Source organism: Podarcis vaucheri, assembly GCF_965113315.1.
Source record: "Podarcis vaucheri genome assembly, chromosome: 9".
Lineage (NCBI taxonomy): Eukaryota > Metazoa > Chordata > Lepidosauria > Squamata > Lacertidae > Podarcis > Podarcis vaucheri.
In genome coordinates, this window is record NC_138767.1 from 70989559 (window position 1) to 71017097 (window position 27539).

Sequence of the window (27539 nt, forward strand, 5' to 3'; positions counted from 1 at the left end):
TACCCACCCTCAGTTAAGACTTCTTTTGCAGGTTAACCTTTTCTCCACAGGTACGCAGGCACTGCTACGTCAAGGATGCTGTTGAAGTGCTGGAAAGAAATTCTCCTGCATTTGCAGGTTTGCCTTTCCCGTAGCAAAACGTCACAACTTTGGCGGTATCGGGCCTTGGGCGGAATCCTTTAGTCTATCTTCCCTAAATGGGGGGGAGGGCGTACAGAGGTGACCCACGCCCCCCTCCTTTTAGCAACAGCGATACTAGGGTTCCCCATTAAAGGGGTTGTTTGAGGGGAGGCATTGACCGTACGCCTAGAGGTCGTCATTGCTCTCCCCTGCGGTGGCGGTGTAACAGGGATGGACTCTCTCCTGGAACACATATTCTCCAGAGCCAGCCCATCCCTCACTCACACTGGATAACCCTGATGTTCCCCAGATCCCCAGCGAGGGACTGGGAGGGATAAACAGCCAGTGCCTGAGCCAAGGTCTGCCCACATCTGAAACATAATAAAGTTGTGGCCAATTTTAATCCCATAGCACGTTGTCTTGAGTCATTATTTCACACGGGGGCCGCCCAGGGTTTGGGGGACTCTGCCTGTCCACGCAAAGACTATCAACGTTATCTGATAATCAAGTATAGTTCTAGATTTGGCAAGTCTTGAAAATGATGGTTCCACTGTATATGCCATAAAGGAATGCCAAATTATATAAAAACGTGTCTGGGAGTTCTAGACCTTGTCAGAATCTCAAAATATGCAAACTATATTTTAACTGATGACCCCCCCCCCATTGATTTGCATTGTGTTTTCTTTGCATTGAAATGAATTGTGTGTAATAATACAATCAATTACATAATTAATCATGCAAAATTCTGCCACAGAATTTTCTGAGGACAGAGAGATGAAGAATGTAGTTTTTGTTGGAAGCCGAACTGCAGTAGAACAGAAACAGCTCTGTATGTGACAAACATGGGTCAGAATAGAAATTGCTGCATTCTCACATCCCTAATTTGTGGTGCTGTGAGAGCCTAGCTAACTCCGCTATGCTCCGTTTATAATAATAATAATTTATTATTTATACCCCTCCCATCTGGCTGAGTTTCCCCAGCCACTCTGGGCGGCTCCCAATCAAGTGTTAAAAACAGTACAGCATTAAATATTGAAAACTTCCCTGAACAGGGCTGCCTTCAGATGTCTTTTAAAGATAGGATAGCTGCTTATTTCCTTCACATCTGAAGGGAGGGTGTTCCACAGGGTGGGCGCCACTACCGAGAAGGCCCTCTGTCTGGTTCCCTGTAACCTCACTTCTCGCAATGAGGGAACTGCCAGAAGGCCCTCGGCGCTGGATCTCAGTGTCCGGGCTGAACGATGGGGGTGGAGACTCTCCTTCAGGTATACAGGACCGAGGCCGTTTAGGGCTTTAAAGGTCAGCACCAACACTTTGAATTGTGCTCAGAAACGTACTGGGAGCCAATGCAGATCTCTCAACCGGTGTTATGTGGTCCCAGCGGCCACTCCCAGTCACCAGTCTAGCTGCCGCATTCTGGATTAATTGCAGTTTCCAGGTCACCTTCAAAGGTAGCCCCATGTAGAGCGCATTGCAGTAGTCCAAGCAGGAGATAACTAGAGCATGCACCGTTCTGGCAAGACAGTCCGCAGGCAGGTAGGGTCTTAGCCTGTGTACCAGGTGGAGCTGGTAGACGTTTGAATGTTTGTACAGAAAATAGGTATTTCCTTCTTCCTCACTCCATGAGCAGCATTAACAGCCAACACAACACACACACACACACACACACACACACACACACACACAGAAACAATATGAGCCAAAGCTTTCTGCAAAAATGTTGACAGCATAAAAATGTAGATTGTGGAACTGTTTTAAAAATCTTTAATTTCTCATTGAATGGCCTGTACTTCCTTTAAAGAACAAAATCAGACTACAAAATCACATCTTTCCCCATTGCTGGTCATACATACTATCCTCCTAATTTATGAAGAAATCTTAATACAAAAAGAGAAGTTTCATTCACAGCAAAAAAAGGGAACAGTCCATAAAAATAGTTAAATATTTGAATACATTGCAGATATAGTTTCATCTTTTAAGGGTTTTAATTGTGCTTTATCAGCAAATCTCGTTACAACTTAAAATAACATTGCCACCCACACTTTTGGCCACATTCAAACACATCATAAGCCAGGCCAGAGTTTATGACAATGTGGTTTATAGTGCATGTTTCACTACTCCCCTTGCACAAGCAGGAGGATAATTGAATCATAAAATTGAAGAGTTGGAAGGGACCCGAGGGTCATTTAAGTCTAACCTCCCGCAGTGCAGGAATCTTGCCCACAGCCATCCCTGGGTGGTCTCAAACCACCAACTTTGTGCTTAACAGCCAGACAAACGGACCCATTGCGCCACAGCAAACAAACCGGGAAGTGGCAATTAAGCTTGGCTTTCTGTTGCAACAGAATCCAGAATCATGTTTTGTTTCCAGCCTTAATTCTGGTTTGTTGTTGGTTTATGGATTTTCTCACTTGTGACAGAGCAACAAATCACAATCCTGGGTTGAGATGTAGCGGGAAAGCAAACATAATTGTCTTCAAGGGTGGGCGAATCTGTCATTTTTGCTTTTTTCCTCAGTTTCTAAATTCTCCACATTTCCTCATCAGTTGGTGAATTTTTAAAAAGCAAGTCCTTGTGAACATTCTGCATTTTACTGAAAATTTCCAATATACGCATTTTACTATGCAATTTTATCCAATATAATGCATTTTGTAAGCTATTTCCACAAATATATACCAGGGTAATACACAGTTTACCCTAGTATATGCATTTTTGTAACACATTTCTTGGCTGGAGAACTGTATTGCAATGTTGGCTGTGTTTCAGTCCAGGTATTGTTTCAGAGAATGGTTTGCCTATAAAAACTGGATCAAATTTCTCCCCACCCCTTATTACACCTTTCTGCTTTGCATCTCCCGCTTACGGCTGCAGAGGAGCAAAGCAGGAAGAAAACCGTGGCTTATCATGACATGTGCATGTGAACCAAATGTGCAGACACAAAAAAATACCATTTCAAAAGCCATTTCTCTTCTTTAAAAGCATTTCTTACCACAGTGCGCCAAATTGGAATGTTCAATATAAAAGTCACATCTCAAGTTGAGGTGCTTCTTACACAACTTATGGAGAGAGAAAAAACTATACACTAAAAACAATTATAAATAAAGAGTCTAAAAAGCTAAAAGATATGACAGGAGTTGACGTTTCCATAAGAAGACTCTGAGATTTCCACACAAAGGAGAGGCTACTTCACTCACACTGCAAGACAGGGGCAGCTTAATGTACACAGCACTCGAGAGAATAAAATTTCTTGCATGGCCAGTGTTCTAAATCTAGGAGAGAAAGGGACCCCTCTCACACGTTCCCCTCCAATGTGTTGATGATGGCAGTGTGGGGTTCATGAGATGTCACAGAGGGGATAAAATACAGCTGCTGTTTCTAATTTCATGTGGGGTGAGTGTTTCAAAATGCACCAAGATCAGAAGATCTAGACTGTGCACCCACAGAGCTAAAATATTTGAAGCCAGTGGTCTGGCCAGAATGGGGGAATGGGGAAAGCTGGTTTCAGCCTCCTTACTCTCCCTTGCCTGAGAAGCTTTTCCGCAGAAATGTAACCTTTCAAATGGACTCAAATGCTGCATCTATTTGTAACGCACACAGGTCCCAATCCAGCTCGGACGATACATATGGAAACCTATGTTATGCATTCAGTGGTCTGGGTTTGCCTGAGCTTCAGTCTGGACTAAGGATTCTGAGCCTGTGTTCTGATTTGATACATGATATCCAATTGCAGAACATTTCAGGATTTGGGCATCTGCCATTGGCCCTGAAACTCTGAGTCATGATTCGCAGCTTGGAAGTTTAGGCAGCCAATCATGTTGGGAGTGGGAGTGGCCCAGGTCTTCAGAAATGTATATAAGCAGTTGTTTTTGCCCCTGTTGTCCAGTTCTGTTAATTCAATAACGGTTCTTGCTGTTATCACTGTGTCTTGCCTCGTGGGAACCCACCTACACTTTAACTTACTTCCACATGGAACAACTTTTGCTGGGTTGGGGTGAGAGTCAGCAGCAAAACACTCAACAGGCCTTTCCTATTACTGCCTAGGGAAGAGGAAGTTTTTTTCCTAAAGTATGCAACTCATGTGCAAAACAGTAGAACCGAGTGCAAAAGCCTTTCCAGAATTGTATAACTTCGGAGAGCAGGGACTCAGCTACGCAGCATCAAATAAAACATTTTAGATGTGTTGTAAAGTGCAATATACACATGTGACACTAGATGGCGAAAGTGAGTTATGCAAAATTCAATGTGTTTGTCAAAACGTGTTTGTGGTTGTTGGTTGTTGTTTTTTTTTTTTTAAAAAAAAAACATTTTCACAGCATTTTTTTATACATGTGTAGATTACACCGAGGTGGAGGGTTGAAGGTTTGCAATAGACAAAAGTACCCGTTTAGGACCCAAAAAGTTGTAGCAGTAGCAGATCTGTTTGCTTAAACCTGGACCTGTAGAAATCATGTAGATTTAGGAGAAAATGGAGAATGTACTGATTAGGAGTACATCCAAGGTTTTAGCTTCTGGCAGCCTCCCTCCTTCCTCCATGGCTTCCCCTCAGCAATACTGGAAGTGAACCAAGTGGGAAGAAAACTGGTTTCCAGGGATCTGACCTCTGCATGTTCTTTTTGCTCCTAGCCTTAGACCCATCTACACCACTGTCTATGTCGAGGGCTGGCTGATATCTGGTTTTCAGCATTGTAATATATCAGCAGCTAAATATTGCAATATACTGATATATCATGATGTCTGGCTCTGGAATGGATCTCAAACTGTCTGAAACCGGTATAGCGATCTGAATGCAATAATAGGACAATTTATCACTATATCTCCCTGCTCTATCTATGCCATTTCAAAATAACTGGGTTTCAACAGAGATCTTGATAGCAGACATTCTGCTGCCACATAGCATGTTCTCCCTCATGGAGAGCACGGGTTGCGGGCGGGGCTGAGGGACACCTCACTGTTGCTAGGCAAATGGTTTGGCCATCCTTTAAGCCGGGGCGGGCTGTTACTGGGGAAATCTAGATGTTGCCATTTGTTGATTGGCAGCCCTATTTGTTAAATACAATGCTCGCAGCGAGGAACTTCCTCTTTTCGCTGCGTGCTTCGGATCACCCGCCCTCCCTTCCCTAATGTTAGGCTGTTTGCTTGACCTTGCTATTGCCTGTCATGGGATCGTCTGCTTTGGGGCAGGGGCCCAGTAGGAATTTTGTCCATTTGGCTGATTAGTGTGTGCCATTTGGTTTTTGCCTACTGCGTAGCAAATTGTCACAACTTGTAAGGTTTGCGGTTAGGCATTGGTTTGGGAATTGGTTGGTGGAGGGGTATGGATTTGGCTGTGCCTGCCCCTCCAAAATGCTGCTGCTGCTGCTGCTAGGGTTTTCCGTTAAAGGAACCCAGGGGCTCCCCATGCTTTTGCCCGAAACCCCCTGGCAAGGGGCTAGGGCCATGCAAGCCCCTGGGAGCATTCTGGGGAGAGGTGAGGCATGGTTCCCAGTCCCGTCTCTCTCCCCAGGTGACTTACCCTTGCTGACTTCGCCGGGTGTGCGAATGTCAGAGCTGTCCCCGGGCGGGGTCAGCTAGTGCTACCAATGCCTAAGCAACCACTCACATTGCTGTAATTTGAATAAAGTTGTGGCCAAAATTATGACAAAAACCTTAAACAAAAATTGTGTTTTTCTTTGGGGGTGTCTTGGGGACCTCAACGCGCAACTAGCTTGGTCTCTACACTACCTTTCTTCCCCTTATTCTGTTTTCCAGTGTGCAAAGAGGGTTTTCTTTCACGATGAACCATGTGTACCATCCATCCAAAATGAAATGTTACAGTTCAGGAAAAGCTTCACCACTTTATTCTGCCAGTTGTACAAACTGGCCTTAAGTTCGACAAACTGCCCAGAATGAAATTGACTGATCAGGACTCCCATTTAACTCTCAAAGAAAGGAGCTCTGTGTTGGAACATAAAGAAAAACGCAATACTAGTAATGGTCTTCTCCTTTTCGTAAGTGTAACTCTGTCCAGCCTCCTCTCAGTGTTTTTAAGTTGAGACCCTCATCCAAATCTGTGTACCCTAGCCTCAGAGCATCAGATTTCCCCTCCTAAAAACTCAATATTGGACTAGAGAACATGTCTTTTATAAGCTTTTATGAACACCCCTTCTAAAGGTAGATGATGCTAGAGAGAAGGAGGTAGATGAGGTTCAAATAATATGGTCTGTGACTGAGTTCTCCAGAAACCAGATAAGCTGCTTGCCTCTATCCCAGAGTTATTGCAGAGTAACACAGTTTCACTTAAAAATAAGTTTGTCAACATTCTCTGACAGATATGTTAAATAAGCTAGTAATGATTAAGCATAAAGAAAACATTTTCCATGAAAAAACAAGCAATTAACAACATGACATAAAAAGAATATAGATACAATGGGATTATGCCCTATCAAATTCAGTAGGAGGGTGAGGCATACGCTTAACAGTGCAATTCTGCATATTTCTACTCAGAAGTAAGCTCCGCTGAGCTCAGTGAAGCTGACTTCCAGGTAAGTGGTAATATGAAAGCAGCCTAAAATTACAATGAGACTGAAAGTGCTTCGTGTTGGATGGACTCTGCCCTTTGTACCAGGTGCAATCCATTGTATAAAATCTGAATATTTTTCTTATATAAAACAGGTGACTGCTTTAAGTTATATAAAAGCCATATACAACCTCAAATATCAGTGGAACTATAAGATAGAAACCCACTTCTTTAAGAACAACTGCAAGCAAAAATGCTAGTGTCAGAAAGTCTGTGCACAGGACAAAACCCTCTTTAAAAAAAAAATGTAATACTGTTTTTCAGTTAAAAATTGCTTATGATTAAGCTTTCCTGAACGTGGTAGGAGTTACTGTCTAAGTAAATGTGCATAGAACTGAGCTGCATGTTTTCTCACTTTCATTATAAATTATAGTGGAGAAAAATATGTAGACAAATTTAAGCACTTTTAAATAGCACTGATTTCAGTGGAAGGCGTTCCATCATAAACAATGGAGTTTAAAGGTGTATAAATCTGGCTGGTTCTGACTTAGAGTTTTAGCTAGCCTATTTCAACATCATTTTATCGTCTCTGATGTGTTAACAAGTGGGAGTGACTTTCTTTTGAACCTTTTTAAAGGTCTGGCCGCAGGTGGACACATCTAAGTCCCTAATGATCCCCACAGGAAAAGGTAAAATATTTCCCATGGGAACAACTGGAGGAGAAGAATCCTTCACTTTTACTTAATCTTGCAGATATAAATGTCCTCTTCATACTTGTTCCATCCCCTGAGATCAAAGCTTAGACAATGCCAGACGTATATGTTAAAATTTCCTGCTCAGTCTTAGCTAACAATTAAAATTCACCTCAAAGTATTTTTTGTCAAATAAATAAATGATGCACATCAGATGCAACTATGTTACATAAATCAACTGATGGTTTGGTCTTCCATCCACAGCTGATGACGCAGCAGTATGGTTAGGACATGTTACTCCCAGCCCCATAATATTTTCCAGGGTTTGATTCTCATAAGCCCCTTCCAAAATCCCCTTGGGAAAACGTCAGGTTGTCAAACACTTTGGCCTGGAATTCATTACAAAATTACAAGACCTAAAAATGTGCAGTAATCTCAAAAGTGCTTTTTTGCATATGCTGCAAATTTCATCCATGGGGGTCTTAGTCTCGACCTGAACGCAATATTGCATGATACTACAGTCAAACCTCGGTTCTTGAACAGCTCCATTATTGTACGTTTTGGCTCCAGGATGCCTAAAACCCAGAGGTTTGTGAACGTTTTTCGGAAGGCTTGCAACCAATCAGAAGCCACGTCTTGGATATCGAACAGTTCGGAAGTCGAACAGTCTTCCAGAACGGATTACATTCGACAACCAAGGTTTGACTGTACTTGCAAAAATGTATTGCTTAAATGCTGCTGTTGCAGCCAGAAATCATAGGACAAGGTGCACTCTGTTATTGGGGTGCTATTTAGAAAGGCCAGTTTTTGCCATGCTCTAAGTTTTGGGTCACAGGAGGTTATTCCTCAGGAGCTCCTATGTCCCTGGCTATAAAAGAAAAATTATCATAGCAAATAGTTTCAAATCACATTCCATTTTTATGCAATTTAATTTTGCCAAGAGCAGACGTGGGCCTCAATGGGAATCTCAATGGGAAACTCCCTTTGTTCTCTCTTCTGAAAAAGTGCTCTGTCTGAAGGAAGCCAGGTCTGTAATGGTGAGATCCTGCAACTGTTCTCTCTTTCTGAATTTGATCCTCAAAAAATTCAGGCACAGGAAAGACAAGTGCCATAGAAAGTCAGGGCAAATGTCCCTATTTTCCAGGGACATTCCCGGATTTACAGAAGCCGTCCCAGTTTCTGATTTGATCCTGGAATGCCCTGAGGACGACCCTATTTTCATCAGAGAAATGTTGGAGGGTATGGAGTTATGTGATCCTTGAACCAAGGAGATAAGCAACTATACAACTTTTAAAAGACATCTGAAGGCAGCCCTGTATAGGAAAGTTTATTAAATGTTTTATTATGTTTTTATATATGTTGGAAGCCGCCCAGAATGGCTGGGGCAACTCAGTCAAATGGATGGGGTATAAATAATAAAATTATGATTATGACTATTATTATTATAGAATAGGACGTCCCTATTTTCATTGGAGAAATGCTGGAGGGTATGTAAATATATCCTGATTTCTAGCTAGAAGACACAAACTACTGGAAGCATCAAGCTAAAAATTATAAATTCCTATTCTTACACGCCCAGCTTCTTTCAGTAATATTTCTTTTTTTAAAAAAAAGTTTGGTACCTTTAAGATTTTCTTACGATGCCCTGTGCCTTAACTTTCGAAACCGCCAGAAAGGAGGTGGTACTATCTCAAAGTTCTTGATGCAACGCTGCTAATCACAGACTAGATCCCTTCTGTACCAATGTTGCCTTAAGCCCTGTGTACCTGATTTTGGGTCCACTGATGAGAAGCTGAGCAACCACAGCTGGCAGACGCAGTTTGGGTCTGTAGCAGTACTGGACAGGAGCAGGAAGGCCCAAAGGCCTGGCTATGGCACAGAGTCAGACCTTCACTCCAGCACTGTACTGCTGCCCACTTCCTGGCTCAGCAGACTAGAGGCAAGTTTGTGCACAAGACTGTATGTGTCCTTAAGTGTGTGTCTGATATTTTGGACTTGACTTCTCGCCTGCTCGCCCAAATGTTCAGCTACCAACAGAGCAATACACACTTTTCGCTGGGTGCAAGAAGATGGCATACGTTTCCCTCCTTCGCTTCTTTCCTCTCCCTTTACATTTTGCCCCCCACTTTTTTTTGTCCCTGAGCCCTCGGCTCTTGAAGTCCTGTCTTCTGCTACAAGGGGGTGGTGGACAAGTTCATTTCAGTCGCCTGCGGTGTCTTTGAAAAGGCGTTTTTCTCATCAGCCAGCGAAACTGGGTTTTCATGAACTTCCATCGCTTTCCCCGGCGCCACGCTTGCCATTTGTTCGCCTCCCCGGCGTTTGCAACATTTGCAACAGTATTTTTCACAGGTGGCGCCTGTCGACACCATAACCTCATCCCACGGGTCCAAGGACCGCATCCACAAGGGAAGGTAGTCCCAATTTTGCAGCTTCTCGGGCAGCTTCTCGGGCCGCTTCTTTTGAAGATAGTTGATGATGATCACAGCGAAAAAGAGAACCAGGATAGGAACACCGACACCCACGAGGTACTCCCAGCCGGCCACCGACAGACCAAAGACACCAACAGGAATCACAAGGAAGGCGATGAAAAGGTAAAAAATAGCAAACCACCTGTACTTGGCTGTTATGTTCCCCAAAACCTTAGACAGGTGGATGGGGATGCGCGTGTAAGGGATCGGGTACCACAGGAGAATCCCAGAAACATTGAAAAAGAAGTGGCAGAGAGCAATCTGAAAAAACACGAAATGAAGCAAAAAGAGAACTAATCAGAAAAACGTTAAAACAAGTGTGACTTTTGTACAAATACCCTTGAAAGCACTGTTTTCCTCCCTTCATTGGATCCTCTCCTACTATTCCATCTATTATGACCTTCAAAACTTTTTTTAAAAAATTAAATAATTATTTAAACACAATCAAAATAAGGGCCAAACTAGACATGGCATTGGAGTTTCAAGGGGAAATAAAACAATTCTTGCCATGGGGAGGATAAGTTGTATTGGTGCCCTGTACTAATTTTCCCAACTGAAGATCTCCCCAAACTGTTATCTGTCCCACAGCAAACATACAGCTATACCTGATATACCAGGTATGTGTGTTTTAAAAAGCAAGCCAACATATTAAAGCTTATATTCATAATTTTATAAAATGAATCATGGTCATCCGTCAAATAGACTGAGTTAAAGAACCATGGGAGGAAATATTCAACACATGAGGTTAGTCACGACATCAGACCATGGTTTGGCATTTCACGAACAAGCCTTGGGTGTGCATGTTCCCATCGTCCCATCCTTCATCCTATTACACACTTACATACTTATTTCCTGTGTAGCACACATTACATCTGAAATGGCAAACCATGGTTTATATTTGTCCTCCGAAACAAAACTGGGAACGACATTCAAACCATGAGTTCCAACTCTGGTTTGGAGGGGAAGCACAAACCATAATTTGCCATTTGAGACAGGAAGTGAATCGGAGTGTGCAAGGGGAAAAAGGAAAGGGAAACAAAGGAAACAAACAAGCCCAGGGCTTATATAAATGCCAAACCATCACAGGTTCAAGAATCTAAGAGATGTCATTCTGAACATCATCAGAGTCATCCAAAAAGTAAATATGGGCAATCTTCTATTCCTATTTTGTGCCCTCCAATGAGTGCAGTGTGTTCAAATAGCATAAGACATTTATTTTTATCCAACTCGGAAACGTTATTGTATAATGTGGTTTTCAGGAGAAAATAATTTCCTGCACAAAAGCAACAAAGTAGCAAGCACCTCCTTTAGCATTTCCTTACTGACCCTTGCAGACATGGAGACTTTAAAATGAAACGTAGCAGAAAATATACACGCAGCCACATGCAACATGTTCCTTCTCCCTTACACCTTAGTATAGCATGTTCAAGACTCTACTGGAGCCCCAGGAAAACAACTACAAGCTTATTGTTAAGTTCATGCTCAAAGGACTTCTCTGGATCAAAAAACCCCAAGTGCTAGAATTGCACTCACAGTTTTTTACATAAGAGATAAAACAGTCCTGACTGGAGTAAAAGTCATGTTCAAATTCTCCCATTTACTCTCTGTTTGGAAATAATATAAAACAGAAATCACAACTAACCTGTAAGGAAGCCTTTAATTTGTTTCCCGGACTGGCCATAGCAGCAAGAATCGCTGTTGTAGTTGTACCAATGTTGGACCCCAAAGTTAGGGGATAAGCTCGGTCGATGCTTATAACACCAATTCCTAGTTGAGGGGCAAAACAACAACGTGAATTTATCATTATTCATGTGGCACTTTGAAGACTCCGAAGTGTCTCATGTTTACGGCGTCCATTACGACGGCCCTAAAACTATAAGGTTAAGGGATAGCAATTTACCTACCACAACTTAAGACGGTCACAGCTATATTAAAACATTGCTGCATTTTTATATACATTTTTTTTATTTCTTAAATTTATGTACCACCCCTCATCCAAAGACTGCAAGGCGGTTTACAACATAAAAAGACAGAATGGAAACACAAAGCAAAAAACAAAAACCCACCCAACCAAATCCTTCTTCTCCCACAAAGACATTTAAAAGGCCATGGATGGTTTAATCAGCCAAAGGGCTGGTTATAGAGTAGGGTTAGCAGACGTCCCCGTTTCCCGGGGACAGTCCCCGGATTTGCGAATAAGTCCCCGGACAAATTCCATCCCCGGAATGTCCCCGGATTTCATCTAATGTCCCCGGGAAATGCAACAGCGGCAGTCTCAGCAGCCCGGAGCAGTTGGCTCTGGCTGGCTTCAGGAGCTGCTTGGAAGTCCCCATATGATGGTGGTACAGCTTCCAGGCTGCCTCCACCTTCCCTGACCCCAGCAACTAAGCTGTGAAGGGAGGCTTCATGCTGCCTATTGGAGCAGCCTCCCAACTCCTACTTGCGTGTAAGCAGGAGCGGGGCGGGGATCTCTCAGCTGTGAAGGGAGGCTTCACACTGCCTATCAGAGCTTGCGTGCAAGCAGGAGGGGGCAGGGACTTTTCAGTTAGGCAACAGGAAGCCTCCCTTCCCAGCTGAGGGATCCCCGCCCCTCCTGCTTGCACGCAAGTAGGAATGGGATTGGGGCTGCTCCGATGGGAAGGGAGGCATCATGTTGTCCAAGCCCTGCCACCGTCGCAGTTCTCGGTCCTCCTTTTCCACCATCCATGCCTGACCCACCGCACACCTCTTCCCCCCACACTACCACAGAAAAACCAACAGCTCAGGGGCTGCCCAGGCTTATGGAGAAAAGAGATAGAAGCCTTGGAGGAAGGGGAAATGTAGAGGTTGAGGTCAAGGTGGCGGCTGCCCCTCTACCACCGCCATTGCTGTATCATCAACAACCCGAATGTGTAGTATTTGTTTATTTACTTAAAGTGTCCCTGGAGTCATTGAAAAAAATCTGGTAACCTTATTATAGAGGAACATTTTTTGCCTGACACCTAAAGCTATGTAGCAAAAGCACCAGGCTAGCTTCTCTGGGGAGAGCATTCAAGAAGAAGAAGAAGAGTTTGGATTTGATATCCCGCCTTTCACTCCCCTTCAGGAGTCTCAAAGCAGCTAACATTCTCCTCTCCCTTCCTCCCCCACAACAAACACTCTGTGAGGTGAGTGGGGCTGAGAGACTTCAGAGAAGTGTGACTGGCCCAAGGTCACCCAGCAGCTGCATGTGGAGGAGCGGAGACGCGAACCCGGTTCCCCAGATTACGAGTCCACGGCTCTTAACCACTACACCACACTGGCTCTCGACAAGCAGGGAGCCATTGCAGGAAAAGTTCGTTCTCCTGTTGTCACCCTCCAGACCTCTTGTGGAGGAGGCACACAAAGAAGGACCTCGGATTGCGATTGCAGGGTCCGCGTTGGTTCATATGGGATCCTTGAGGCATTGTGGTCCTGAGCCATTTAATGCTTTATAGGTCAAAACCAGCCCTTTGAATTGGGCCCCAAAACTAATTTGCAGCCAGGACAGTTGGGCCAGAATCGGTGTTCTATGCTGAAAACATCTCGCCGCTGAATTCTGAACCAGCCGAATTTTCTGAACTGTCATCAAAGGCAGTCCCATGCATAGAATAGAATATTTGTATTGTATATTTGTATTGTATATTGTGTATTGTATATTTGTGTCTACAGCAAGACTCCATTTCTTTCAAGGCCCCATTTTGGAAGCATGGCAATGGACTATCAGTCTAAGGCCACGTCATAAGAGATGGGGGGCAGAGGAGGGGGGGGGAAATGTTTCCATTTCTATGCCATAGTCTACCACTAGAGATCTAGGCAGGTCTATCGTGTAGATTTGTTTTTGTTTCTTTAAAAGATCTGACAAAAATATACATGGTATCATAAAAAAACCTGGAATTACCTCATTTGCTCCTAACTTTGGTAGCTGAAAGTTAGGCTAATTCAACACCCCCACCCCAAAAACCGTTACTTAAAATGCTTCCACACAACACTTACCAACAAGTGGAGTAATAGCAGATGTGAACACGGAACTGCTCTGAACAACAAAAGTCATGAAAGCACCAACTACCATGGCCATGTATCCTGTCAGCCAAGCAAACGGATAAGGAAAATCTGGAAAACAAAAGTAAAGGAGGCATCAGAGTCAGAATATTCTGCTCAAAATTATGTGTGGAACTGTTTAGCTAAACACCAGGGTGCCCTACTTAAACCACTTGCCAGAAAACTTGAAAGTCATTTGATCCTCACCTGAAATAAGAAGCTAAAAGGTGGTGACTTGTTCGCTAGGTATGCTTGCCTCATAGAACACTTTCTGTGTTTGGAAAGTTTCATTTGTTGCCTTTTCCTGCTTGGCACCCTACCTTCTGAATCACAGAGCTTGGAGTGCAACCATTATATATTTTTTGAATCAGGTTGAGGGATACTTTACTGGGTGAGGCTGAAATATCCCCTGCCTCATAGATTTACTGCAGAATAAAGTTTCTTTCACAAACATCCCGCCCTATACTTCTGATCTGCTACTTCAGTAAGTGTACAAATGCTGTAAAGGCCAAACAGATGGGTCTCTTCCACCCAATTGGCCCCTCAGGAAAAGAAAAATTGCCAACTGGTTGGGAAAACTCACATATCCAAATGGAAAAGGACCACAGGAAGCAGCTTCCATGCAGTTTCATGAATGTATGATGAGTGTCAAAAAAATTGTAGGGCTTCTAACATTCCCCCCCTCTTTGCAGCCCAGTCCTTTTCATTTGGTGATATATAAAAAGCTAAAGGGAGCCCTGACCATTAGGTCCAGTCGTGACTGACTCTGGGGTTGCGGTGCTCATCTCGCTTTAGTGGCCAAGGGAGCCGGTGTACAGCTTCCGGGTCATGTGGCCAGCATGACTAAGCTGCTTCTGGCGAACCAGAGCAGCGCACAGAAACACTGTTTACCTTCCCGCCAGAGTGGTACCTATTTATCTACTTGTACTTTGACGTGCTTTTGAACTACTAGGTGGGCAGGAGCAGGGACCAAGCAACGTGAGCTCACCCCGTCACGGGGATTTGAACTGCCGACCTTCTGATCGGCAAGTCCTAGGCTCTGTGGTTTAACCCACAGTGCCACCCGCGTCTTGGTGATATATATAGGTACAGGCAAAAGCAGGAATGGGGAAATATTTCAGTTTGCTCCACAATTTGGAGTGAACCTTCCTGGTCTGTATCCAATGGATCAGGCAGCCATCTTTCTTTCCCCCATACAGTGTCGCTGTAAACTCATCCCCATAGGTACATAGAAGCAAATGGGGTTTTTTGTCCTTACAATTACCAAGGGAGAGATGGTACCTCATAGCATACTGTTGCTTCCAGGGACTTATTGGTCAAAAGTTTTTAACAAGCATGGCAAGCAACAGCAAATGATTTTTAAGGGGGAAAGAGAAAGAGACATGGAAGTCCTCAGACCGCTTTCTAAGCGCTTTATAGTTTTTTTTAAAAAAAAAATTAATTATGCAGGTGTGGTTTTTTGTTTGTTTGTTTTGTATTTTGCCTTAAAAAGTCCAAATATGACATTTGACAGAATGGGCTTGCCTGGCCACTTATGACCCGGGACGAGAGCTGGATAAAAACCATTCCGTTCCTCCAGAGACAAAAATATATGCCCCACTGAGTCCATGTTGCACTAGCTTTTATTGATTCCACTGCATTATGGACAAGAAAAGCCATTATACATTGTGCTTAACGTATTTCTACTTGTTAGGCTATGTAATAAAAAGAAAGAGAGAGATTGTTACCCGTGTTGAATGTCTTCTTGATAATATTTGCTACTTGTCCTTGCAGGACGGAATTCAGTAATTTAACGATGAGTATCAGGCAAACACACAGACAGAGCAGCGAGGAGGCAAGGAGAATGAGGCCGACGGCAGTTTCTGAGAGACCTGAGTCTACAAAAATGTGATTACCTATAGGAGGAGGAGAGATACAGAACTTTTAGTTACACACACACACAATTAGTCTGCTCTGGGAGCTGTCAAGTTTGCATGTTATTCCCCATGCAAGTGCAACTCCCCTCACCTCCATGGCGATGCTGCATGTGGAAACAATGATAACGAAAAAAAACCTTTTCCTATATCTATCCATCCAAAATATACCAATGCTATACAGTGGACGCTCGGGTTGTGAACGTGATCCGTGCGGGATGCACGTTCGCAACCCGCATCTGTGCACGCGAAGGTTACAATTCCGCACTTCTGCACATTTGCAAAGCGCGATTTAGCACTTCTGCGCATGCGCGACCGCCGAAACCTGGAAGTAACACGTTCCGGTACTTCTGGGTTTCGGTGGTCCGCAACCCGAAAAAAATGCAACCTGAAGCGGCTGTAACCTGAGGTATGACTGTACAGTGGTACCTCGGGTTACATACGCTTCAGGTTACAGACTCCGCTAACCCAAAAATAATAGTACCTCAGGTTAAGAGCTTTGCTTCAGGATTAGACCACAAATCGTGCTCCAGCAGTGCAGCAGCAGCAGGAGGCCCCATTAGCTAAAGTGGTTCTTCAGGTTAAGAACAGTTTCAGGTTACGAACGGACCTCCGGAATGAATTAAGTACCGTATTTTTTGCACCATAACACTCACTTTTTTCCTCCTAAAAAGTAAGGGGAAATGTCTGTGCGTGTTATGGAGGGAATGCCTACGGATGGCATGCCTACGGATTTTCCTCCTCTAAAAACTACGTGTGTGTTATAGTCGGGTGCGTGTTATAGAGCGAAAAATACGGTACTTAACCCGAGGTACCACTGTATTTCCCAAGGGGTCTACCTATTCTGGCATGCATTGGGGCAGATAGATGAGATACACTGCATGTTTTACGTTGCATTTGAATTTTTGGGGTTTTGACAACATCGATGACATAGAACAGGAACGTCCAACTTGATGTAGGCTGTGATCTACAATCCAATATAAAAACTGGCAGTGATCTACCACCCAGGGATGGGTGCAGGGGGGGGGCAGGCGGGTACTGGCTGCTTCCCCTGAGGGGGCAGGCACACGATCTACGAACATTCATCCCACGATCAACTGATCGATTGCAATCCACGCATTGAACATGCCTGGCATTGAAGAACTACTAGTCTTGGCTGTCTCTGAGTGCAAACCGAGGTCATCAAGTCTGAACTTCCACAGCCGCTGCCCACACTGATCTGCCATGGGCAGACTGGCAGCAATAGCAGCAGATACGTTCTATGCCAGGGATCAGCAATTTTTTTCAGCAGGGGGCTGTCCCTCAGACCTTGTAGGGGAGCGGACCATATTTTTTGGGGGGGGAATTAATGAATTCCTATGCTCCACAAATATCCCAGAGATGCATTTTAAATAAAAGGACACATTCTACTCATGTAAAAACACGCTGATTCCAGGACCGTCTGCGGCCCAGATTTAGAAGGCGATTGGGCCGGATCCGGCCTCCGGGCCTTAGTTTGTCTACCCATGTTCTATGCTTAAGGTAATACTTTATTACATTGTATTTTTGTATATATGTATATATTTTCTTATACACATCCTTTCCCCTCACCTTCCCCTTTTTTTCTCTGTATCACTTTTTTTCTTCATATTTGACATTCTTTCAGTAAAATATTAATATTAGAAAAGATAATACTTTATTCTCTTGCTAATTATGCTGTTTCCAATGTGCATTTTATATCTGATGTCCTTTAGTAATGTTTTATTTCGAAATGTTAAGGTGACTTTTTTGTTAACTTTGCTGCGTTACTTTTGCATTCTGTACGTTCTTTGTAATAGTAATAATAATAATAATAATAATAATAATAATAATAATAATAATAATAATAATAATATTTTTTTTGTACCCCGCCCATCTGCCGGGGCTTCCCCAGCCACTCTGGGTGGCTTCCCAAAAAAATATTAAAATACTGTAATACATCAAACATTAAAAGCTTCCCTAAACAGGAAAATAAAATAATTTTAGTTTCCTGTTAATTATGTTGCTTTGACTGTATACTTTATATCTGATTTTCTTCTGAAGTGTTTTATTCTGGGTTGTCTTATTTGATGCTTTCATATAGGTTTGGAAACCTACATTATTATTCCGGTTCCTTAAAAATATAAAGCAGTATAGCTGATGGACATCGCTACAATTCTATGATTCTGGGAAAGCGTGTTCTCCTTTATGGAGAGCACGTGTTGCGGTGGGGGCCGCCAGGACACTCCAAAGTTGGGGGCGGGCTAACTGATCGTTGGCCACTGATGCGATTGGGGCTTCCCTTGTTGTTGGGAAGAAGTTAATGTTGCCATTTATTGATTGACAGCCAGAAATGCTAAAACTCCTTGCACGAGGCTAGGGCTTCCTCTTTTCGCCCGTGCATCAGATTGCCCGTCCCCCCCACACCTAGAATTAGGGTTGTTCGCTTTGACCTTGCTATGCCTGTCATGGGGTCGTCTGCTTTGGAGCGGGGGCCTGGTAGGAATTTTGTCCATCTGGCTGATTGGCTGGGGCCATTTGGTTTTTGCCTACTGCGTAGCAAATTGTCACAACTTGTAAGGTTCGCGGTTAGGCATTGGTTTATGGTTTGGTTGGTTGAGGGGCATGGATTGGCTGTGCCTGCCCCTCTAATGCTGCTGCTGCAAGGGATTCCGTTAAAGGAATTGGGGGCTAACTATTGCTTGTCCACTCTGTCAAGGGGGCTCGGGCCATAGCAATGAGCTCCTGGTTGCATTTGGGGTGAGGGCAGGTTCCCTGCTCCGTCGCTACCCCCAAGTGTATTCCCCTTTTCTGACTTTCACAGGCGTGCGGAATGTCAGTCTGTCCCCCCACGGTGGGGGCAGATAGTCGCAAACAATGCCTAAGCAACCACTCACAAATTTGTATTTTAATAAAGTTGTGGCCAAAATTATGCCAAAAATCTTAAACAAAAACTTCTGTGTGATGTGTGAGTTATTGGGGTGGACCTGGGGACCTCGACACGCAACAATCACAGTCTTCCAGTGCACCACAAGCAGTTTGGGTGTATTGCCTCTACAATTTTCCAGTGCTGGAAAAAATCCCCAGCCAAGATTATAGCGCCTCCCCTACAACCCTCTCTCACACACTGCACATTTCATTTTTGTACAGGCATACCTTTGATCAGAATGGCACCACTGCAACGTTTGAATCACACCCACTGAAAGAGAGCCATTGCCATAATATTTTATATTGTGCCGTCTCTGCGAAGAGGTTTTACAATGCAAGGGGCAGAGATGGGCTGCTGGACTCGAGAGCCCGACAAAGCTCCGCGTTACGAGCTACAGAAAGCGGCGTTTTACTTACATTTTTTTATATATTCTGTGGTGGATATATTTCGTATCGTCCAGGTCAAGTTCCCATCTCTCCAACAGAGGTCTGGGGAGGTGCAATTTTCCCACGGTGGGATAGTAACATTCATTGGATCCTAGATATCAACAAATAAAGCAGAGCAATGAAATAAACACTCCACATGTATTTATTTATTAAACTTGTAATCTCACCCTTTCCCTGCAAAGGAGCCCAGCATTGCCAAACATGTGATGAAATAATAATAATTATTATTATTAATAACGTATTTAAAACAATTCCAGTACAGATGCAGACTGGGAAAGATCTCAGGGTTGTTGTTTTTTGTAATGATCTATTGCGCATCTCAAAAGAACTCATTACAGTTGTGAAAGTAGGATATTTCTAATGGATGAGTCCTCTATTGGCCTCTCTCCCACACTCATCATAATGAAAAGTATTCTATTAATGAGGATAATAATAATATTATTGTTATTAATCTACCTTGCCAAGCAGAGCTTGGATGTATTTGAACACTCTAAAGCATTATACAAATGCTAAGTAGTATGATTGTGCCAATCCAAACAATGAATTTCAAAGCTAAATCTCCCTTCCTTCCTTCCTTCTTTTCCTTCTTCCTTCCTTCCTTCCTCTCTCTCTCTCTCTTAGCTCTTAATCCTCGTCTCTCACCCTGGGAGGTCTTCCCTTCCCTATTTTTTATTTCTTAAATTGTTTCATAACAAACAAATTTAATAAAAAGTTTGGTATTAATCAAATTAGAATAAAATTGTGTTTCAAAGATAATCTTTGAAAGAAGAATTGTAAAGCCAATTTCAGGATTATTATTTTTTTGAGGCTGGATAAAGCCTCCCCTTCTGGAGGTTCGTAGTCTGCTTATTTAATGACGATACAATATCTAATGTACATTATGGAACACAGGAACATAATACTTACCACTTCGGTCTTGGTTTCGCACCACGTTAGCACTAGGCTTTTGTTCTTTGCTTCCTCGTCGCCTGTAGCAATTGCACTTATCACCGACTTATCAAGCTGTTAAAGCAAATGGAAAATAAGGTTTGGTTTATTGCATCATTTAATAATACATTCCTCCATCTCTTTGTCACACTCTAAAAGGTAAAGGTAAAGGGACCCCTGACCATTAGGTCCAGTCATGGCTGACTCTGGGGTTGCGGTGCTCATCTTGCTTTATTGGCCAAGGGAGCCAGCGTACAGCTTCCGGGTCATGTGGGCAGCATGACTAAGCCGCTTCTGGCGAACCAGAGCAGCGCACGGAAACGCCATTTACCTTCCCGCCAGAGCGGTGCCTATTTATCTACTTGCACTGGTGTTTTTTCGAACTGCTAGGTTGGCAGGAGCTGGGACGGAGCAACAGGAGCTCACTCCTGTTGTGGCGATTCGAACCGCTGACCTTCTGATCGGCAAGCCCAAGAGGCTCAGTGGTTTAGACTTGCAACTCTTAGTGGCCTATATTCCGCTGGGAGGGGATCCTGCAAGGATCAGAATCTCTGACCCACACATAACATGTACTGTAACACTATAACGGCTGCTTATCTGGTCCTTGGCAGTTGTGACCCTTCGCGGACGCCCCTCAATTCCCAGGACTGCCTCAAGGACCAACTGTTGGGGAATCACCCTGTGCAGCTGCTAAGGATGACAGGATATCCCGCCTAAGCAGAGCTTGGATGGCGGACCGAAGGGGAGAAGACTTCACTCTGGTCCTCTGGCTAGACATTTAAGCCACCTGGGTCTGAGTTCGGGACAACACTTAGCCGAAGATCAACACATGGTACGCACTGTAACACCATAATATATGGGGCCTCTCTGTATTTTACCTCCACACAACACTATATTAAACTTTTTTTTCCTATCACAGCAGCTGAAAAGGCATCTACAAAAAGGGAGTGGAATCATTATTGGCGCTTTGGTCTTAAGCCAATTGGGCCTGTCTTTAAGTAGCATGCCCTTCCCTCTCGGGACTTCATTCCTGTACCCGTGAGGGCAGTTAGTATGGGAAACAAATCCTAAGAGGAAAAGTAAAAAGGAAATAGGTATGCTTAGCCTGAAAAAAGAAAGGAAGACGTCGGAGTGGGGGCGACACCTGATAGCACTCTTCAAACTCTGAAGGGCACAGAAGTCAGAATTAGACTGATTGGGCTTAAGTTCCATGAGGATAAATTTCAGCTGATCATTAGGAGAAATTCCTTAACAGCTGTTCAACATTGGAACCTACGACCAGGGCTGGTGGGGTAGACTGCCTTTGCTGAAAATATTCATCCATTAGTTTGGGATGCTCAAGCACTGAATTTTCTGGGTTTCACAGAGCTTGCTTTAGCTCACCCCCACGACTCCTTCCAACCAATTCTAATCTATTTTTATTGTAATGTTGTGAGGTTTTCATGTTTATTATGTCAGGAAACTGAAACACCGTACTTTTCCATGTATAAGACTCGGGGTTTTTTTCTTTAGAATTATGTGTAAAACTGTGGGTTGTCTTATACATGGGGCAATCTCAACCCTATTTTATTAAGTTGGAGTCCCTATTTTCTTAAATTGGAGTCCCTAAAAATAGGGGGCGTCTTATACACGAAAAGAATACGAGAAAGAGAGAGAGGGTTTATAATCAGTTCTCAGCTACTGATCCTGTTTTCCCTCTTATACTTTGAAGTCAAGCTATGAAGGCAAAGTGCACATTCTAAGAAGCATATTTTTCAAAAACAAGATTCTAACTCATGGGAATAACAATAACGTCTGCTCAGAAGCCTTCCCTCCATAAGAACGACAATACTATTAGGGAGGGACAAGTCATATCTGAGTACCTAAAGATGCTTCGGCAATTATTAACTAACCGAGGAAAGCACCTACCTGGATTATAAGTTTTGTAAGTGGATCAGTGATCACTTTCAGCAGCTGAGGGGCATCGTCCCCACTTTCAAGCTGAAATGAGTTCATAATGACATTGGTGAGGTGATAAAGATAGTGTGTGGCCACTTCAATAGGCAATAGGACAGCCACAGACAGCCAGTTGAAGAAATCGTGGATTGTTGCTCCGGCGAAGGCTCTGCAGAAAAAGCAAAGGAAGACAAAAGGGTAAACCCACATGCTGGAAGACACCAAAGAAAGGTAAATTAACGTTCTTGTTAGAGAAAAGAGCAAGTAATCTACTCTTTATCACGGTAGATTAACATACCCTGCAACACCTCTCTGATGAAACTAGGGAAGTCCTAAGGAAAAGTGGGGCATTCTGGGATCAAATCAGAAACCGGGAAGACTTCTGTAAATCTAGGACTGTCCCTGGAACACAGGGACACTTGGAGGGTCTGGATTAAGAACAAGAGAGGAAATTTGCCACCTCAGTGCTCACGCTTCCTATTGCTGAGCATTCCTGGCTTCCACAGATGGCAGGAAGTCTCAGGGGTGGTGATACTTGGTCCTCATTCACAACTGAGGAGGTAAAGGTAAAGGGACCCCTGACCATTAAGTCCAGTCGTGGACGACTCTGGGGTTGCAGCATTCATCTCGCTTTATTGGCCGAGGGAGCAGGCGTACAACTTCCCGGTCATGTGGCCAGCATGACTAAGCTGCTTCTGGTGAACCATAGCAGTGCACGGAAATGCTGTTTAGGTACCTATTTATCTACTTGCACTGCGTGCTTTTGAACTGCTAGGTTGGCAGGAGCAGGGACCGAACAACGGGAACTCACCCCGTCACAGGGATTCGAACCGCCAACCATCCAATCGGCAAGCCCTAGGCTCTGTGGTTTAACCTACAGCACCATCCGTGTCCCTCAAAGGTAAAGGGACCCCTGACCATTAGGTCCAGTCGTGGCCGACTCTGGGGTTGCGGCGCTCATCTTGCTTTACTGGCTGAGGGAGCCGGTGTACAACTTCCGGGTCATGTGGCCAGCATGACTAAGCCGCTTCTCAGGAGTGGTGCTACTTAATCCTGGTTCACAACTGAGGAGAGAGCACTGGAAACCTATGCTGCCTTCAAAACAGAGGCACCAAGTTGCGCCCAAGATTGAGGGAGCCTGTCACACAATGCGCTCTTGTGGCATCACGTGTCTGGCATGTGGTGCGTGTGCGATGTCACATTTTGGGGGGTGGCCAGCGGCTCCTCCTCTCTCACGCTCAGGTGGGGCTGGGCACTGAAACTATACTGTGCTTGGCTTGGCCTCTTTGCCCCCTCATCACTGAGGGGGCCCGGCCTCCCTCCCATCGGATATTGTGGGGGCCAAAGACAACTCGTCCCTACAGAGTCGGCAGCCCTGTCTCAAAATGTCTGCTTCGTTTGCAAGTATGCAGAGAGTAAAGCACGACGATGTTTGCTATGTGGTGCAGATAGCCTGGGACAACTTCAACAGGCAATGGCACCAATGCTCAAAGTCAGTTAAAGAAACTGTGCGGCATCTGATAAAACCCCATCAGGTAAACTCTGAGGACTCCCAAGCAACCACCGATTGATAAAACAATCATCAGGCAAATTATTAATTCTTGGATTCAGTAATAAAAGATTAATAACGACCAATCTCACAACGCTGTTTTATGACAAGGACTGTATAAAAAGGTTACTGTACAAATGTAGGGTAGATATGATTTGGCTTAAGAAGATTTATTTGTGACGTCAATCTCACAATCCCAGGGTACAATACACAAACAAGCAGCACTGATGTGCAGATAATGAAAGGAGCACATGCTCCACAACACAAGGTGTGGCAGTCATATGGACACAGGAACAACACAAAGTTCATTCATCTAAATAAGACCACAAACTCTTCCCCCACACAATTAGCTGTGCTACCGCTCAGTGGTGCTGTGGGTTAAACCACAGAGCCTAGGACTTGCCGATCAGAAGGTCGGCAGTTTGAATCCCCACGATGGGGTGAGCTCCCGTTGCTCAGTCCCTGCTCCTGCCAACCTAGCAGCTTGAAATCACATCAAAGTGCAAGTTGATAAATAGGCACCACTCTGGCGGGAAGGTAAATGGTGTTTCCGTGCGCTGCTCTGCTTCGCCAGAAGCGGCTTAGTCATGCTGGCCACATGACCCCGAAGCTGTACGCTGGCTCCCTCAGCCAATAAAGCAAGATGAGCGCCGCAACCCCATAGTCGGTCACGACAGGACCTTTACTGCTCAGTTCAGATGCACCCTATACAAGAAGGTGCTTTCACTAGTCATGTTAGTTGCTTGTAAGTATTGTAGGATGTTATACTATTAACATTTTTTTAAAAAAGGCAACTAGTGAAATAGTAATGCTCGTGTTTTTCTTTGACCACAGAGAACTGCCCTACTGGGCAACAACCATTTTAGTTTCAATGGGTCAAGGAGGGGGACATGGTATGAGGAGAAATGGAATGGCTGAGGGACTCACTGCTATCCTGTGCTCAAGGGCCCCCAGACTATAAAGGCCCATATTTCGGGGGATACTTCACCCCTGCATATTAGTACTGTTGCAAGGCTTCAACCAATATTCATCTAGCCCGATCATTGCACATTTTGCAGATGCATAATGTATTCTTGTGTGCTAAGAGCATGTCTTAAGCATGTAGCCACTGAGGTTAGGGTGAGAAAGGCGGAAAACAGAGTGACGTACTTTAATTTATTTGTTTACTATTTTAATTTTATAGATAATATAGGAAGCAATCAGTGTTTTTCTCAACTGCCCAGTAAAAGAAACCGTTTAATCAAATTTATATACCATGCTTCATCAAAAGATCTCAGGGGGTTCACAGAATATCATGCAATACTGTAATGCAGTATAAATAAAAATGTCATTGCATACATTTTGGGAATTTCTACAGTTAAATATCACAACCTGCTCCTATAATCGATTGTAGCTTAAGTTTAAAACACTGGTACCTTCTAAACTGGTTCCTGTCTCCAGCTTGCATGAGCGCCACAACGGTGTTTGTGACGGAAGTACCAATATTGGCTCCCATCATGATCGGAATTGCATGCCGAACACTGAGTACTGCAAGATATTGGAAGCAACAGATGAAAAATGGAAGAGATGGGCCGTGTTGGCATCTACAGTACATTGAACCAACTTAGGACCTTCCTTTGTTCTTGAGACACAAAAGTAACCAACTTGAGGATCAGAAAGCTTGTTTTGCACTAATCAGAATATGGAGAAAGCACCAACTGTTGCGTTTAGAACATGGCTAAATGAGATCACAGTGGGGTTCGGATCTAAGTCATCTGCCAAAACATTACAACCCAATTTCCAACAGGAAAATATTTTTCTACGTCTTATATTTTAGACTCCGTCTTATATTTTAAACTTGCAGGGTTGCCTTTTCCCCTGTCATTTCCCCCCTCCCCCTGGATCAAATGATTGAAATAAATGCTCTGCAACCACAGACTGACCTTGGCTCTTCCCACAACATTGCTCCTAAGAGTCCTTTCCTACCCAGGGTTACAAAATCCAGACCAAGTCTCACACAACTTAAAAGAGTTACTCAGAAAGGCAGCGTTCTATCAGGTGTACTTCCTCCTATCTTTACAACAGAAAAGGCACACCAAACACATTGTCTGTTCCTGTTTCCAATATGATATTCCCATAGTAGTTTTTTATGAAAATATTTTTCCAATATCCCCTTTGCTCTCTATATTTGTGCATGCACAACTTTCAGGATGACCTGTACAAATCTATAATCATAGAATTTTTTATTTTTTATTAAAGATGTTCTTGGTTTACCGAAGTATGTGTAATGTCTCTCGTATTTTTTCCATGTAACATTTTTACAAATCCGTTTCATATGTAGAGACATTAGGGGGAGAAAAAAAGGGGTGGAGGGGGGAAGATGGGTGGGGGTGGGGTGGCGGTGTTTCTATTATGCTTAATGTATGTAGAGTTTGGTGTCAGCCTTGCTCATGTAGGTTTTCTGCTGTTCGCTTGTGTTCCTTTGGTGGTGAGAGAGGTTGGGGTTGGCCTAGGGTGTGGTTGTTTGTTTGTGATTGGCTGTGGTGATCTTTGTTTTCGTGTGTGAGTGGGGTGGGTGGGTGTTTTGGATCAGGTTAGCCATATTGATTTGCATGCTGTTGGTGGATTTTTGTCATTGTCTTGTTGGGCTGTGTTATGTGATAAAGGGGAGCCATACCGGGGTGAAGGCGTCTTCTTCTATTTGTCCCCGTGTCAGTTTCAGTTTATTGGTTAATTTTTCTAGTAGGGCTGTTTCCCATACTATTTGGTACCATTGGTCCATGCTTACTCCTGACAGGTCTCTCCAGTGTCTGGTTATGGTGTTTCTGGCTGCTGAAAGTAGGTGGATTATGAGTTCTTTGTGGTGTAAATGAACATTGTTGTCTTGGAAGATGTTTAGTAGGGCCAATTCTGGAGTGATGTCTAATACTTGCTTAGTTATTTTAAATATTTCTTGTACGGCTGTTATAATCATAGAATTGTAGAGTTGGAAGAGACCCCAAGGGATGACCCCCTGCAATGCAAGAATTTCAACTAAAACATCCATTAACTACCAATCCTTTGTACCATTAACCTACTTGAAGAGGACACCATGCTAACGATGATGGATGAGGACGTGCTTGAGCTTTGCACCATGACTGTCACCAGAAGGCCAATCACTACGCCTGCAAGAGGATTTGCTAACACGGAGCCTTCTTTGAAGATGTCCCCTGCTGCTTTGCCTACAAAAAAAGATAGATTGTGTCTTTGAATAACATAATTGCTACCTATATGCAGACAACCCAGTTTCCAACTTCTAAATGGTTCCAACATCTAAAAAAAATGTAGTATAAACACCGACAACTGGGAAACACTGGCCTGCGGTCGCTCCAATTGGAGAACAGCCTTGACCAAAGGTGACATGGCCTTTGAAGACGCTCGAACTCAGGGCAAAAGGGAGAAATGTGCTAAGAGGAAGGCACGCTTGGCAAACCCTCACCATGATCAACTCCCACCTGGAAACCTATGTCCCCACTGTGGAAGGATGTGTGGATCCAGAATTGGCCTCCACAGTCACTTACGGACTCACTGTTAAAACCGTGTTTATGGAAGACAATCTTACTTGGCTACGAGTGATCGCCAAAGAAGAAGACCTATATGTAGAAAACCCAGTTTCCAATTTTCTGTCGTGCTTTAGTGTGAGCAGGATGTTGAAGCCAGGGGGCAGCTCTGCGTATTGTGGCAGGGGTGATTATTGACTCACCAAAGGTATTTCCTATGCCATTAAATAGAGATTACCCCCACCCCCCAGATAACCCCACTCTTATGCCTCCTGTATAAAATATTTTGGCTGCCATTCATTCATGTATGGAAGAGTAAATAACTGCTTGCTCTGATGCAAAGGCAAAACCACCCCAAGACTTAGGGCAGGCTTCCTCAACCTCGGCCCTCCAGATGTTTTGAGACTACAATTCCCATCATCCCTGACTACTGGTCCTGCTAGCTAGGGATCATGGGAGTTGTAGGCCAAAAACATCTGAAGGGCCAAGTTTGAGGACTCCTGACTTTGGG

At 43.8% G+C, this 27539-nt stretch overlaps 1 protein-coding gene and 1 long non-coding RNA gene across 3 annotated transcripts in view; both read right to left on the reverse strand.

The window, feature by feature from the left end:
- Nucleotides 1-1867: 1867 nt before the first annotated feature.
- LOC309540545 lies at nucleotides 1868-7865 on the reverse strand. Its single transcript, XR_014223335.1, has 2 exons — nucleotides 2396-7865; nucleotides 1868-2352 (listed from the first exon to the last, which is right to left on the reverse strand). It is a non-coding gene; the product is annotated as an uncharacterized lncRNA (long non-coding RNA).
- A 41-nt stretch (nucleotides 7866-7906) lies between these two features.
- The window catches only part of SLC34A2 (solute carrier family 34 member 2), a 31358-nt gene continuing 11725 nt past the window's right edge, over nucleotides 7907-27539 (reverse strand). For both annotated transcript variants that reach the window (XM_082237392.1, XM_082237393.1), the window contains exons 5-13: nucleotides 26567-26710; nucleotides 24926-25037; nucleotides 21935-22130; nucleotides 20006-20101; nucleotides 19070-19190; nucleotides 15542-15709; nucleotides 13770-13886; nucleotides 11419-11543; nucleotides 7907-10037 (exon numbers count right to left, since the gene is read on the reverse strand). In XM_082237392.1, coding sequence (XP_082093518.1) covers nucleotides 9480-10037; nucleotides 11419-11543; nucleotides 13770-13886; nucleotides 15542-15709; nucleotides 19070-19190; nucleotides 20006-20101; nucleotides 21935-22130; nucleotides 24926-25037; nucleotides 26567-26710 — 1637 coding nt within the window. In that variant the 3' untranslated portion in view covers nucleotides 7907-9479. The remainder of the gene's footprint in view (nucleotides 10038-11418; nucleotides 11544-13769; nucleotides 13887-15541; nucleotides 15710-19069; nucleotides 19191-20005; nucleotides 20102-21934; nucleotides 22131-24925; nucleotides 25038-26566; nucleotides 26711-27539) is intronic.